This window comes from Molothrus ater, chromosome 14 (assembly GCF_012460135.2).
Source record: "Molothrus ater isolate BHLD 08-10-18 breed brown headed cowbird chromosome 14, BPBGC_Mater_1.1, whole genome shotgun sequence".
Taxonomy (NCBI): Eukaryota; Metazoa; Chordata; class Aves; order Passeriformes; family Icteridae; genus Molothrus; species Molothrus ater.
In genome coordinates, this window is record NC_050491.2 from 18,135,641 (window position 1) to 18,150,387 (window position 14,747).

The 14,747-nt window shown below is 42.6% G+C and overlaps 1 protein-coding gene across 2 annotated transcripts in view; it reads left to right on the forward strand.

The window, feature by feature from the left end:
• Nucleotides 1–14,747, forward strand: part of DIAPH2 (diaphanous related formin 2) — a 172,223-nt gene that overhangs the window by 36,534 nt on the left and 120,942 nt on the right. For both annotated transcript variants that reach the window (XM_054516303.1, XM_054516304.1), the window contains 2 exons: nucleotides 963–1,604; nucleotides 4,334–4,448. In XM_054516303.1, the coding sequence (XP_054372278.1) occupies nucleotides 963–1,604; nucleotides 4,334–4,448 (757 nt within the window). The remainder of the gene's footprint in view (nucleotides 1–962; nucleotides 1,605–4,333; nucleotides 4,449–14,747) is intronic.

The following is a 14,747-nucleotide window of genomic DNA, read 5'->3' on the forward strand; positions in this document are numbered from 1 at the left end:
TCATGTTTGTTACAAATTCCTACAAGCCAGTGCTCCACTGAAATGTGACAAATGCTTTAATGAGTTCTCCAGCAATTGTTGCATTATAACTTGTGAGCAAAGAAAAACATTGTGCTTTGTGCAAGGTAAAGAATGTACTTTTAGTCTAATTAATTGTTAATCCTGTTTTATTGATTCTAACACAGTTCAGATTATCCAGACGTGACAGGGCATTCACAGTATTGCTGACCACTGGTTAATTAACCATGTAATTCTGGTATCTGTTCCCTTTTCTGGTGTTAAGCTCCCCACAGAATATGATGACACTTATTTTTAGCTGCACTCACCCCTCTGATGGCTTGACATGCTGCTCTTTCTCTTCCTTATTAATTAGTAAGGACTTATTAGAATGGATATTGTGATTGCTCAGTCCTCCTCTCACCAAAGAAGCGCTCTCAGACAGATCCAAAAGACATCAGCACAGGTTGTTGCACACCCTTCACCCCTCCAGATGTCAGAATAGTTCTGAGCAACTGTGGTCCTGTGACCTCTTCCACTGCACCAGCTGCTCCACTGATTGCTGGGGAGAATCTCCCAGCAGCAGATGAGTGTTGTTAAAATTCACCCTGGTTATTCTCATCTCTGATGCCCCAGCTTGCCGGGCTGTCCTAAGTGGGATAAATGTTTTGTGCATTGGTAAGAAATAAAATGCTGTTCTGTTCACTTAAATGTTACTGCTACTATTAAATTTTCTTTAAAATTGAAACAATTTGTTTTTATAAAAATGCTAGGTTATTCGGTTTACTTGGCAGCTTTATGGTACGTGGGATAATCTATTGTTATTGTTTCTCATTTAAATAGGAGAACATTTGCATTTCTCACTTTCTTGAGATGCAGCTGCCTAAAACCCATCCTGGTTGGTGCAGCTTTCCATCCAACTGCCTCCTGTCACTGATGAAGGGAATTCCTCTGCTCTGTTCCAGGGTCCAGGCCTGACAGAAGCCCCAGCAATGCCTCCAGCCCACTCCAGTGAGAACGTCCCACCATCTCCAGCGCCTTCAGTCCCTGCTGGAGCCATCCCTCCTCCTCCTCCCCTCCCTGGTGCAGGAGCAATTCCTCCTCCTCCTCCATTACCCGGTGGAGTAACAATTCCTCCACCACCTCCCCTGCCTGGTGGAGTAACAATTCCTCCACCACCTCCCCTGCCTGGTGGAGTAACAATTCCCCCACCACCTCCTTTGCCAGGTGGAGCAGCAATTCCCCCACCACCTCCTTTGCCCGGTGGAGCAGCAATTCCTCCCCCTCCTCCACTACCTGGTGCATCCCTTCCTCCACCTCCTCCTCCTCTGCCCGGTGCAGCCATCCCACCTCCCCCTCCTCTACCTGGAGGAGCAGGGCCTCCTCCTCCTCCTCCTCTGCCTGGAGGAGCAGGGCCTCCTCCTCCTCCTCCTCTGCCCGGGGGAGCAATCCCTCCCCCGCCGCCTTTTGGGGGGCCCCCAATGCCTCCCCCCCTGGGAGGGGCTCCCTTTGCTCCCTTCCCGATGGTGCCAGCACTGCCCCATGGGATGAAGGAGAAGAAGAAGTATAAGCTGGAAGTCTCCATGAAGAGAATCAACTGGTCCAAGGTACGCCAGAGGCGTGGGGGTGATGTTCCTTCCCCTCCTGTACTGCACTGATAGCCTTGGCACCGGGTACTGATGGGTTTTTAAATCTCATTCATCTTGGCAGAGCTCATTGTTGTGCCCAGTGTCCCAGGAAGGCAGCCTAATTCCAGTCCTTGTTGTGCCCAGTGTCCCAGGAAGGCAGCCTAATTCCAGTCCCTGTTGTGCCCAGTGTCCCAGGAAGGCAGCCTAATTCCAGTCCTTGTTGTGCCCAGTGTCCCAGGAAGGCAGCCTAATTCCAGTCCTTGTTGTGCCCAGTGTCCCAGGAAGGCAGCCTAATTCCAGTCCCTGTTGTGCCCAGTGTCCCAGGAAGGCAGCCTAATTCCAGTCCTTGTTGTGCCCAGTGTCCCAGGAAGGCAGCCTAATTCCAGTCCCTGTTGTGCCCAGTGTCCCAGGAAGGCAGCCTAATTCCAGGGCCTTGTCTCAGCTGCAGTGGACATCCAGAGCAGATTTGCATCAAGTTGTATATAAATACACAGCTATCTCCACACTGTTTTAAAGTAGCTTTCACACATACCTAGCAAAGCAAACCAAATGAAGCTTTTTAAATTTGTGATGTTTGATGTTGCTGTGAGTTCAGAGATTGCTGATACCAGGTCTTAGTGTTACTTGTTGATTATTTATCCCAGATATTTATTGTTCTCAATCAGTGATGTGCTGGAGCAGGGCTGTGGCCACTGGGAGGAGCCATGGGACTGCTCAAGGGAAGGGTTTGGGCATCATGAGCTTCTAGTGTCTTAGATTGATTGTATTTAATCACATTTCATTTTTAAAACCATCTTAGAATCTAAGCATTACTTGAGCAGTAAAGTGCAAGCACAATCTGATTTGGAGGCAAACCCTTAGAGCAGTTCCCAGTTATCCCTTGGCTCTCGGTATATCCAGTCCCTCTAACAGCAGAAGTTGTACAAACATCCAGGTGTGTGCTGGGGTGTGTTGTTTTAAAACCCCTTTTTGATCAGTGTAGCCACTGCTCCTTCCATATAAAGGAAATTAATGTAGAGTGTTGGATAATTTAATCTGTTATCAAGACTAAATCATTGCATCCTAAAGTTGTGGTTGGCAGTTTTTTAGTGGTTTAAAATATGATAGATATGTTAATGTTTGGTGTAGGAAAAAGTACCAAAATCACTCAATCATCATCAAGGCAAATGAAAGGACTTTTATATATTCCATGCTGTGTGGTTCCTCTAAATTCTGAGTAGTCAAAAGGCTTTGAGGTAACAAAACAGCAGAATAATCCCACAAGCCTTGGAGGAGGAATCCAGAAGGTTGAGAGAGAGCCTGTGTGGAAATGTGTGGCATGCAAATTTATAGTTTCTTTTGGCAGAAGAATTAATGCTTCAGTGATTTCAAATGATTTCAAAATATTTGGAGATGTGCTCAAACAATCTGAAAGTGTATCTGGTGGCCACAGTTGAAAAACAGGCTTTCAATATTTAACTAGACTGATATTGAACAGCCTGCCATGTTTTTAGAGTATTAATTTAAATAAATTTTAGAATCAGTTGGAAAATCTTTACTTTTTCTGTAATTCTAATAAAATAATTGCATAAAAGGATAAGTGATCCTTCCCTTCTTCATTGTGGGAGGAGGAATGCAATGTCTTGGGGAGAAAGGACTGGATCAGGATGCACTGCAGGAGTTGTGTAACTGTGGGACATAGACTGCTGTCCTGTAAGCACAGAGAAAAGCAAGCTTTTATTTTATAACACATATTGGTAATTGCAGCCAATTTCATTGTGATCAGTTCCATTGGGGAGTTTGCAGGAATAATTTCTGAAGTGTCTGTGTGAACACAGGCTGTGACAATGGGAAGGAACTGCAGATGGACGCTTTGCTAAAGTGCTCTGGGAACAGTGCCAGAGATCCCTGCCTGCTGAGAAAGTGCAGAGTCTGTTTGATCATCACTTTTAAGGAGCCATCATTTGAGGAATAAAATTCTTACTGTTTAATTTAGTCCCTTTTGCTGTAACTGTCTTCCCCATTAGTGTTGGATTAAGGTAGTTTTTTTAAAATGTCTTCCCTGGAGCTGCTGGTAAAGCAGGGCTGGAAGGTGGAGGACCAGGTTGTTGCAGGGAAATTGGAGTGACGCTGACAAATGCAGCATTGCTAAATTCCCTGCATATCATCTTGAAGTTAAATAGCCCTTGGAAATGATTTTCATCTAAACAAATTTATAAACAATCATTAATAACATGCTCAAAGCTGTTGGAGGAATGTATTTTGAAAACAGAACACCAATTCTGAGTCATACATGAAGAGTCAAGTTGTCTTTCAGCTTGTGTATTGCAGAGCTTTTCCTTGTTTTAGTACAGCCAGCAGAGAGTCCAGCCTCGGTCTCTGCAAGGTCCCCATGGCCAGTTCTTTTCCTGGTACCTTGTTCCACACAGTTCTCAGGTAGCAGGGAAAAGAGTCTGGGAAGTCTCTAGAAAGTCATCAAGAGAGAGCTAGAACACTCTCAGAGCCAGCTGCTGTTATTAGTTCTGTTTGGAAAACTTGCTGAGAGGGAGAAGTACCAAAAAGCCCATTTGTGGCTCAGCTCACCGTCCTTGCGCAGGAACAGCAGGGGGAGAACATTCCAGAACAGGGCTCAACTTCCTCAGCCCAATTCTCACAGAGGTTCTGCAGCATTTGTTTTACCTTGGCTGTTGAAAACGCTCCTGACTCTGGAGATGCTGTTTTTCTTGCAGATCGAGCCTCAAGAAATAGGAGAAAACAGCTTTTGGGTAAAAGCTGAAGAAGATAAATTTGAAGACCCGGAGCTGTTTGCAAAATTGGCACTTACCTTTGGAACCCAAATGAAAGGTACATTCTTTGCTCTTTATTGTGCTTTTATTAAGTTTAAAACTGTGTAATGGCAGTTTCTTTTATGCTTTGTGCAATACCATGGAATTCATTTGATGGTTTTATAGCAGGGAGATGATTTAAAACATATATTAAGCATAACACTATTACAGGAATTGCTCCCCCTTCACTTTACAGCATGAGGGGAGGAACCTTTTTTGCAATAATACCTTTTAAAAGTGCACTGTATGTTGCAGACAGATGTGAGTTTTCTTTTAATGGAATTATAATTAAATTTAAATTTTTGATCCTGAGATCATGTTTATTTGCATTATTATTCCTAGCTGAGAATTTCTGGAATAAGAACAGCAGTTCTTACTAACACAGTGTTAAAAAAGATGAATTCAGGAAGGGCTCTCAGAGGACTGTAATGAACTATTTCTTGAGTAGATTCCTTGAATTATTTCTCAATGTGGTTTTTTTCTGTGTCCTTTCGAAACTTCTTCAAAGAGTTGGTCATGGCTGTGTTTTTCATAAGATAGATTCATATTCCTTTCCATAGTCAGTGAATTTAAACCATTAGAATTCTCTTTTTGCAGCACACCTTGGAAGCACTTTTTGGTCTAAATGTTCAGCTATTCCATGCAGTAATTCAGAAGCATCATTTGCAGTAATTTATTTTTTTTTTCCATGCCCATGTTGGATTAACTCTTGGTTCCTAGCACTGCAGGGAGGGTAAAATGCTGTGGAGTTGGTCACTTCCTTTGGTGTGGCAGGAAGAGCTTTAAGGGAAGGAATGCCCAGCAGCAGATGACAGAATGAGCCCCTTCTAAATGAAAAGGACAAGCTTCTGCCTTGAGATCAATTCTTGCACCAGAAATCTGAAGAAATGTTTCAGAATTCCTGAAAAGCTTCTTCATTAAAAATGCTGAAAAAAACCCCTTGAAATGTTGACATAGCTGACAGTTTGCACTGAGAAGAAATTCTTGTTGACATAGTTGCACAGTTGTAAAACTAGGAACAACAGCAACTCCTCCAATAGCTTGGTGTACTGATAGCCTTGCAGATATTTTTCCTTGTTTTGTTCTCAGTTAATGGCTGTAGAAAACAAGATGCCATAGCAAAGGATGCACATTAAAAATGCTGCTGCACAGTAGTCAGGATGTGAAAATCCTACTTGGCTGGCTCCTGCAGAAAGGCAGAGTTGTCTGTCTGAGTTCAAGGGGTTTTTTTTAAACTTGAGAACCTACTGGAAGTCAAAAAGACTCTTGGAGCATTTGGTTGCAGCACAGACCCAAAGAATTGCATGCCAGAAGCAACTTTTCCTGCAGCTGCCATCTGCAAAGGGAAACGTGGAATGATGTTCACTGTTCTTCCTCCCCTTTGTCCTTAAACAGCTCCATGATGTACCAAATACTTAATTCAGGCATCATCTGGGATCACATTTCCCTCTTGCTTTATCCCATTTTCTGAGTACATTACAGGAGAAATACAAATAGAAATGCATGTGCTATTCTCTCAGGAGCACAGTCAGCATGTAAAGCAAACAAAGGGATGAGCGGAAGCAACCTGACAATTGCCAAAAGCAGTTTGGGTGACTTAGTGTTTACTGGTTTGTATTTTGTGGAATTTTGGAATGCCAGTGGGAATGGTAACTGAAGTAAAAGCAATGGTAGGGTGCACATTTATTAAAAATGTGTGATTCCCTGTAAGTTACAGCATTGAAATTTGATTAAACCTTGAATGCTGTTCATCATTCTTTGGTACAATGAGAAAAACACGTGGTGAATTTTTTCTCATGTGACACAGTTTTGGTTTAGGATACTCCAAACATGACTCAGTGTTGGCTGTCACTGAGCTGCCAGCTGCCTTGCTGTTTGAGTGCTCTCTGTTTTAGAGAAATGCAGCCAGAGCTCAAGGGGTGTGGTACTTCTGGGGAGGAATATTATTATCAAGTTGAACAATAATTTTTACATGTTATATTATTAATCCAGTGTAGTTGTACATCTCAGGAAACCTGGGCTACTGCTTTTTGATGGAGTTGGGGCTGTGTATGATTTAATTCTGTAGAACATCTTAAAACCCCCAACAACTGAAATTAAGAGTTTAAAATACTGGTGCTCTTGTCAAGAACCTACTTAAATCTTTGAAATCATTTCATCAGGTCATTTTATGGTAAGCACTCTTTTACCAAAGAATGGTTTTGTCCCTTAGCTGGATATGAAATGTTCTCTCTGGCCACCAGCAGAAGGGAGAGCAGCAGCAGCACTGCCATCTTCACTGCTTGCTGGAATATGATGTTAAAAAGCTCCTGTTTATTTATGGGATGTTAAATCCCATAGAATTGCATGTGAAGTGTCTCCTAACAGTGCAGGTAAAGGCTGCAGTGCTGTGACTCTGCAGCCAGGTTGTGACACATCCCACCCTCAGGACTGGGACAAGAGTCAGGGCTGGGCCTGCTGCTATCCAAATCATTTCTCACTGTTTGATTGATGGTCTAATTGCAAAACACTGCAAAGCAAGTTAATGCCTTCTCCCTAAAGGATCATGTTAATTTCTGCCTCTTGTAATTTAGGTTGTATATTTTGCCAGTCAAGAATGATAGTAGTGCTCTGAAGAAATTAATTATGTGTACAGTAGGTCTGTAAAGGTAGTAATTAGTACATAATAGTCTGTAACTACTGGGATTGTTCCAATACAGAATTCATTATCCATCCAGCTTGCCTCAAGGGAAAACTTCTCCATCAGGGTTCTGTTGCTTTACAATTAGACATTTAAAATACAATTCAACAGTCATTTTCATATGTTTTCAAAACTGAAGCAAGGCCTTAATAGCTGAGTGGTATTTTCCACATTATGGGAGTTTGAGTGGGAAGGGACAAGAGAAAAGACCAACTGCCATGTAAGCTGTGATTGAACAAAACATGAACAAAATGTTCAGGTTCTGATTTTATATGTATAATGTATATAACATCTAGAATATGTATATAAATAATGTGTATAATGTATATTTAATGTATATAAAGAATATATGGTAGGTCAGTGCACCATTCAACTTGAAGGAAAATTCTTTGCATTCATTTGCATTTGGGACTTGTAAATACCAAGAGCAGCAATTAGTGCTTTTAGAAAATGGCTTTGAATTTGCTATGCTGAGAAGCCCAGATCTAATTCATCAGAGAGCTTCAACATTTGCCAGCTTTCAGTGCATGCAGCTGTGGCCAGGTTTCCTGTGAGGCAGCTGTGTTTGTAGGTGTGAGGCAGCAGGACTCGCTTGATGCAGAAATCTCTGCTGTTGAGCGTGGCTGTGGTGCACTAGCTCAGCTTCCTGCACTGCTTTGTCAACAGAAAAAGGAAGAAAAGGCTCTGAACTCACCAGGAATTGGCTTCAGGAGGATTGCAAACTGCAGGTGGCTCCCTCGGTCTGCTGATGGTTCAGGCTGAGTTCGTTGGGTCCCCTTCCCTCCCCAGCCTCTCCTTGCAGAAGGGTGGGATCCAAACAGAGCAGGATCAGCTTTGCAGTGTGGGGTCACCCAGGGCTGTGTGGCAGAGCAATTTCATTTCCTTGGCATGCACACCTAGGTCATCATTCTTCATATCTGTTTCACACAGAAGTACAGCAGATTGGTTTGTTTTCAACTCTGGATGTATTTGAAATTGTTGTTTTTCAGCAACAGAATAAATTCAAGTACCATAAAGGAGGAGTGAGTTATTAGTTTACTGTTTTTCACTTTCCTTTTCTTCTCCACTGGATTTATCCAGCAGATAAACTCTCAAACTCAAGGGTGAAAAAGCCTTGCATGGTTTAAACAAACTGCTGCCTGAAATTATTACCATCTAGCATATATTTATGTGTATCTCTGTATTTTGATATATTTTATGTACATTTGTTTCTAATTCTTAGATGATCTGAGAGTTATTTTAGTGTCCAAGTCTTATTTCAAGAGCATCAGAACCCATGTCATTTATCACAGGACAAAAGGACTGATATGAGTATAGTATATAAAGAAAGCACAAGTTCCAATTAGGAGGTAAAGATTGTAAATATTACTTCTTAATATTTTATTTCAAATAGCATTTTGATGCACTCACTTTTCAATAACTTAATTTCTATGTCAAAGGTAGTTTGTAATATGGAGTCTAAGAAAACATTATTTTGAAAAACCATCCTATGTAAAATACATGTCCTGTTGGTGTGACCTACTGACTGTAGTTGTTCTCATCATGTAACAGTGAATGAAGAATATCCCAAATTGAAAAATAAAATCTATTTAGACTTTTTCAGGAGTTAGGCTCAGTGTCAGTTGTACTATTTTTGTTTATTGTTTTCTTTTCCTGTAAAATTTTATTTATAGAACACCTTCAGAATGTTCATGTTGTAGGGCTGGACAGGGCAGGAGTTTCACTGCGGGTCTCAGGGTGGCACACTTTGGTTGTGTCTCTTAGCACTCTGCTCTCAAAACTTTGTGGTAGATTCCTAAGGGGGAAAAATCAAGAGGGATGGGTCAGGTGGATGCAATTTTCCTCTCTCCAGTTTGTTGTTCCTGGAGCCTGCTTGCTTTACATCTGCAGCAGAGTTAGAGTTTTTGCAGAGAATTGTTGTTCCATAAGAGGGTTCTGAGAGAGAAGCTTGGACATTGTCTCAATCAGCATTACAGCAGAACTGCAATAATTGCACCTTGAGAAAATCAAATCCAAGCAGCCTGTGCGTGAATTAAATTGTATTCAGATGAGGAGACAGGTGGGAAATAGGTTGAGGTCTGGGCCATTTGAAGGCTGCTATCATTATTCATGATTTGCTTGGAGGTACAGCACAATGCATTCCCCAGAATTCCTGCAGAAATGGAGTTCATTCCACAATCAGCATCCTGGCTGCTCTGATTCAGGTCAGCTGCTCTAACGTGGAGGCCATCCCTTCAGTTTTACTCTAATTGGCAGTGCTTAACCCTTTTGGAGCATCCCTGGGACAGGTGAGAGCTCCCCACTGGAGATGTGAGGAGCAGGGATCTGAAATGAGCAATCCTGCTGGCTCCTGAGTGCCAGGAGTGGTTCTGCAGGTACAGACTGATTGATTATCCAGATTATCCACTGCCTGCTCAGTGCCACGTGGCAAACTGGCATTGGAGATTTGGACATTGGACAGTTCTCCTGGCTGTGTGTGCCTGCTGCAAGGCCATCCTTTGATTAAACAATCTCTGGCTCTGAAAAACATTACTAACAAAGCCCCTGCTGCTCAGGTTTTCTGCAAGTTTCAATTAGTAATTTTGTCAGAAAGCTTCACTGGAAGAATTTAAGGAGAATTTAAATAGCATTGGAGTGGGGACAGACATGTATTGTCTAAAAAAACCTCTTTCTATGTATTTATAACAATGTTGTGACTGAGTTGTCTTAGTAATGTGTTAGATTTTAGGTGGTTGCTTACAGAGTTCTTGTATTAATTTGTTATACCTCAACTCTCAGAATATGAAAATGAAAATCTTGAAGAGGAGAGATGGAACAGCAGTTGTGACTATAAAAAAAAGCCAAGGGAAGGTGAACTCTCAAGGGCATTGGGTTTTCCTACAAAGGAAATGGGTCCAGTGGGTTTTTCCCAACCTTTAAGGGGTTGGAGGTTCCCATTAGGGATGTGTGTGGATCACTGCTGGTGGCACACAGACAAATGTTCATTGCCCACACGTTCCAGCAGGCTGGATTGCAGCCCTCTGTGCGATCACTCTGGTACAGGTTGGTACCTTCTGCACCTCCTCCCTGCTCATTTTTCCCAGGAGCTGGAGCTTTGTGTGCACGAGCTTGCTGCACTCCAGCAGGGGAAGAGAGGCAGCTCTGCGTTCCCAGTGTCTGACGGAGGCTCGGTGGTGATGCAGTGCTCAAATAAAGCCCAGCACTTCTAATGAGGAGCTGAGGACAGAGACACATGTACTGGCACTGCAGAGACAGGGATTGTGTACAAAGACTAATTAGCATGAAATATGAATGCATTCATGAAGCACTCTTGATCTATAATGCTCTTACAGAAAGTATTTTTTTTCCTGTGAATTCGATGAAAAAGAAATTCAGAAGTTGTATTGAAAAAAGAATCTGTGTTGAACTGCAAAAAGAAATGGGGTTTGTTTGTTTTTAAACAAATAGAAATCTATATTCCTGGAATAAAACCCCTTCTGTATGAATAAATAAAGAGATTAGACTGAGAAGAATGCTTTTTCTAATGTCAAAACAGAAAGAATAACCAGCAAAAGATGCTCCTCTTCAAGTATGCAACTACATTTTTCATGGGAAGTTAGGTTAGAAATCCTAAAAATCTATTTAATGTGGATCTAGTTACTCTCAACAGGAAGTGTTCAAGGCCAGGTTGGATGGAGCCCTGAGCAGCCCTGGGGGAAGGTGTCCCTGCCCATGGCAGGGCTTGGAACAGGATGGTCTTGAAGGTCCCTTCCAGCCCAAACCATCCAGTGATTGTCTGATTAACCCATCCGGTGGGTTTGACAGCAATCCTCTGTTCAGTGATCTGTTGGGATTATCCACTGTGGCAGTTGTCCTCAGGTGTGGCTTCTCTTTCACCTGCAGGAGTTGCTCTCTGGAAATGCACATGCAATGCGCTGCTGGTGAGCCGCAGGTCAGTTCTGCCTCTGTGCAGAATGGTTCTATGACCATTCCTTTTGCCTTCTGAGGAGCTTGGAGCTGTAGATCCATTTTCTGGCAGCTCCCTCCGTGCTGGTCAAGGGAACTCCAGCTGAGTGTTCCAGTGCAGGTTCTTCAGCTGAACATTGGCTGGGAATTTGTGACCCAAGTGAAGCAGGGAAGAATAAAAAGCCTGGAGGAAAGGGGAGAGCAGACCAGCTCCTTACCAGGATAGTTGGTGCTGACTATTAAATGGCTTCTGCACCAATATTTCACTCTGCTGAACACTTCCAGCAGAGTTCTAGGAATAAAAATGTATTTGCTTAAATAAATAAAGCCCCACTGTAAACAAAGCCATGGTTATAAGCAAAATTGATGGTCTTACTTGTAAAATAGTTCTTTCAAGGCTGCATTAAAGAGCTGCCCCTGCATCTTTCAGCAGAACCACAGTTAGCACATCCTGCACTTCCTCCTAAATCTACTTTCTATCAAAAGAAATAGAATGTGGGGTTTTTTTCCTGCAGAAGCATAAACTGACAAAATGTGTCTGATTCATGGCCTGGTTCCACTTGCTCACTGTGCTGACCTGCAGTGATTCTGTGTTTGTAGAAAAATGATGCCCTCTCCATGGATTTTGTGTTTTATGTGCAAAACTGTTTTTTCCTTTCTTATTGCTGACCAAAAAGCTCAAAAAAAATGTCATCTGCTCTTGACATGGAACATTTCTCTGAGTGATAGTTGCTTCACCTGTAATGCTGTTCCAGGCTGCTTTGGACAGAATAGCTGCTATTGCAAGAATTTCTGCCCTTTATAGCAGAGCAAGGATAGTTCTGTTACCTACATGAATAAAGGTTCTTTGGAGAAGGAGACATTCAAAAGCTATCTAAAGGATTAAGAGTTAACAATCATGCTATTAAGTTTCTGAATTCATTGAGAAATTGAAAATACTAGGTACATGGGCATTAGTACAGATAATAACAAAAGTATCAGCTTTTTGAATTACTTATTAATCATCTCAAATGGATGTAAAGCTATAATTACAACTCTCTATATTGTGTGTCTTCTGCAACGTGAGAAACTAAAATGTCTCTGAAAGTTCTTCCTCTCAGGTGCTTTATTCTGTTCTGTGAGGTGGGAATGTCATTATTGTAGAATACTGCTACTGAGTCATTTCCCACTGTGAAAAGGCCGTGGCTTAAAGGCTTTCTAAAAGCAGAAGTCCACATGGTAAAAGTCAGTGTGGAATTATCATCAAGTTGCATTTTCTGGCGGGAGTACCTGTGAGTGAATGTCAGGGTTTTCTTTGGCATTTTTTTTTTGTTGTTTATTGAAGATTTGCATCATTAGCAGAGACTGCCTTCTTAAGGAGTCACTCCAGCCAGATCTGGCTTGTGTTGGTGGTGTAAAAGGTAAGCAGAGCACAGGTGCTCAATCCAGGCTGTCCAGTGGATCCTGCCTGTGCTGAGCTGAGCAGTGGAGCCTGGCGTTGTGCTGAAGGTGAGAGACTGGGAGCTGTGTCTTCTGCACTATTTTTAGTCTGCTACAATGCAAGCAGCTTAATTTAGTACCCTGAGTGTCCCCTGGGCCTAATGCTGTGATGTGGCAGTAATTTATCTTGTGTGTGTCCTGAAGGCAGATAATCACTGCCTGTGTGTTCTCTGGGCACCTGGGTGTGTTCACACACTTTGGGTACCTGGACCCCAAGAAAGCTTTTCCAAGGTAAACCTAAGGTGGTGGCAGCACACGACCATCCAGGGCTGACTTCAGGCTGCTGGAGCCCTGCATTTCATCTTCAGCAGGTGACTGAGAGCAGCTGCTCAGTCCAAAGAGTTATTTAATGTTGATATGAGTTACACATGTTAATATGTATTAGATGGCTGCTGCTGGATGTACACAGAAGGGATTAAACAGAGATCCTTCTCAGCTGCCAGCAGTTGATGTTTTTTTTTCCAAGCCAGAGGTCAAATCTTTACATGTAGTAAAGTCTTCCTTGTGTTTTGTCTTCAGTGAACTCAGGATCTTTCAGCATTTATAACCTGTGCCATTGCACTTCTCTGTATTTCAGAAAGTTGTGGTGTTTTGCAGAGTTTTAACCCTGCTGCTTCTGGTCATCCTGGTTTGCTGCCTCCTCTTTCTCTCCCTGAAGATCTCATTAATAGCTAATTTATATTTATTTCTCTGTGCTTTCAGAGCCTGCCAAAGGGGCAGACCCAAATAGTGCATGACCCACAGAAGGCCCAGTAAAACACCCCTCTGGCCACCACCCAGAAATGATCAGTGGGTCCCCCCCCTTTACTGAGGGGCTCTCAGATGTGCTTGTCACCAAATACCTGGCCTGGCTGCTTGTGTTTCAGAGTGACACTAGAATGCCAGGAACACTGCAGAGTCCCAGGGTGCTGAACTGTTGGGGTGGCCATTGGTCAGTGATGGGGACAGTGGCACTGCCTTCCCTGGCACTGTGGGGCCTGAGTGAGGGAAGGGGTCTGAATGAGGGATGTGGGACTCCAGGGGCTCCTCAAAATGCAGTTTAGTGTGTCCAAGGTGTTACAGCAGCCCAGGGCGTGGGTGACAGAGCTGTGCCCACAGCTGCCAGCTCCAGCTGCAGGCAGGCCTGGACACCCTTTGGTTTTGGTTACAGTGCATTATATACTCTTCTTTTGGTTACATTGCATTATATACTTTTCTTTTGGTTACAATGCATTCTGTACTTTTCTTTTGGTTACAATGCATTCTATACTTTTCTTTGCTGAGCTTCTTCATACAGCAGAAGCAATCTGTACCTTAACTTTTACCTGTAGCCCATCATAACTGCTGTAATTACCATATTCATGTTACTGTTCTCCAGTCACTAACAGTCAGTACATTACAGTTGAAGCTAGAAGTTGTTTTTCAGTTTTCTTGCAGTGGAAAATTCTGAGACCTTTTTTCTACTTGCAACATGGGCAGACTCATTTGCCTGTGGAATCTTTTTTACTTGGTAAAAACTTCTTGTTTGGGGTGGGTTTATCCTTTGCTCTAAGCCATAAAACCCCTTCTAACTAACAGACCCTTTGCCTCCTTGGTTATCCAGTGAGACTGGCTCAGCAATTCTTTTCTTCTAGATCAAAACTTGCTTTCTTTTCTATTCCTTCTTCAGATTCTGCACTCAGAGATCTTTCTGCCAAGCACACACAGATCTGTGAGACTCTTGTCCAACTCTGATCCTTCCCAGCCAGCCCTGCCCTGTGCTGTGTGCTCAGAGCCCTGCTGGGGCTGGGGCAGCTGGCACAGCCTCCACTCAGCTCCCTGGCTTTGTTTGGTACTGCCCCCCTCAGTGCCTCAGTTTCCAATATTTGTTTGTGGAGGATTCATTTCCCAGCATTTCATCCTTATTTCTATTGATCAGCTCTGCTTACCAGTCAACCTCATGGGGTGCTGACTTTTACTGCTGAAATTAATGGAATCTATTAAGGCAGATCATTTGCCAATTATTTTTAATATGATCCTTTTACACTGTGAACTTCTGCTTTGGCCCTGAGGCCTATGAAAGCTTCTTTTTGAGTTCTGCAGGTTCAATATAACAATAAATACCAGCTAATCTTATTTATTTTTTTTACTCTAAATGAGAAAATAAACATAAACATAAAATCAAATTTCTTGTGTAGTAAATCAGTGGAAATTTAACATTGTGTATTTGATTGTAGGGCAGAGTGTATAACCAGG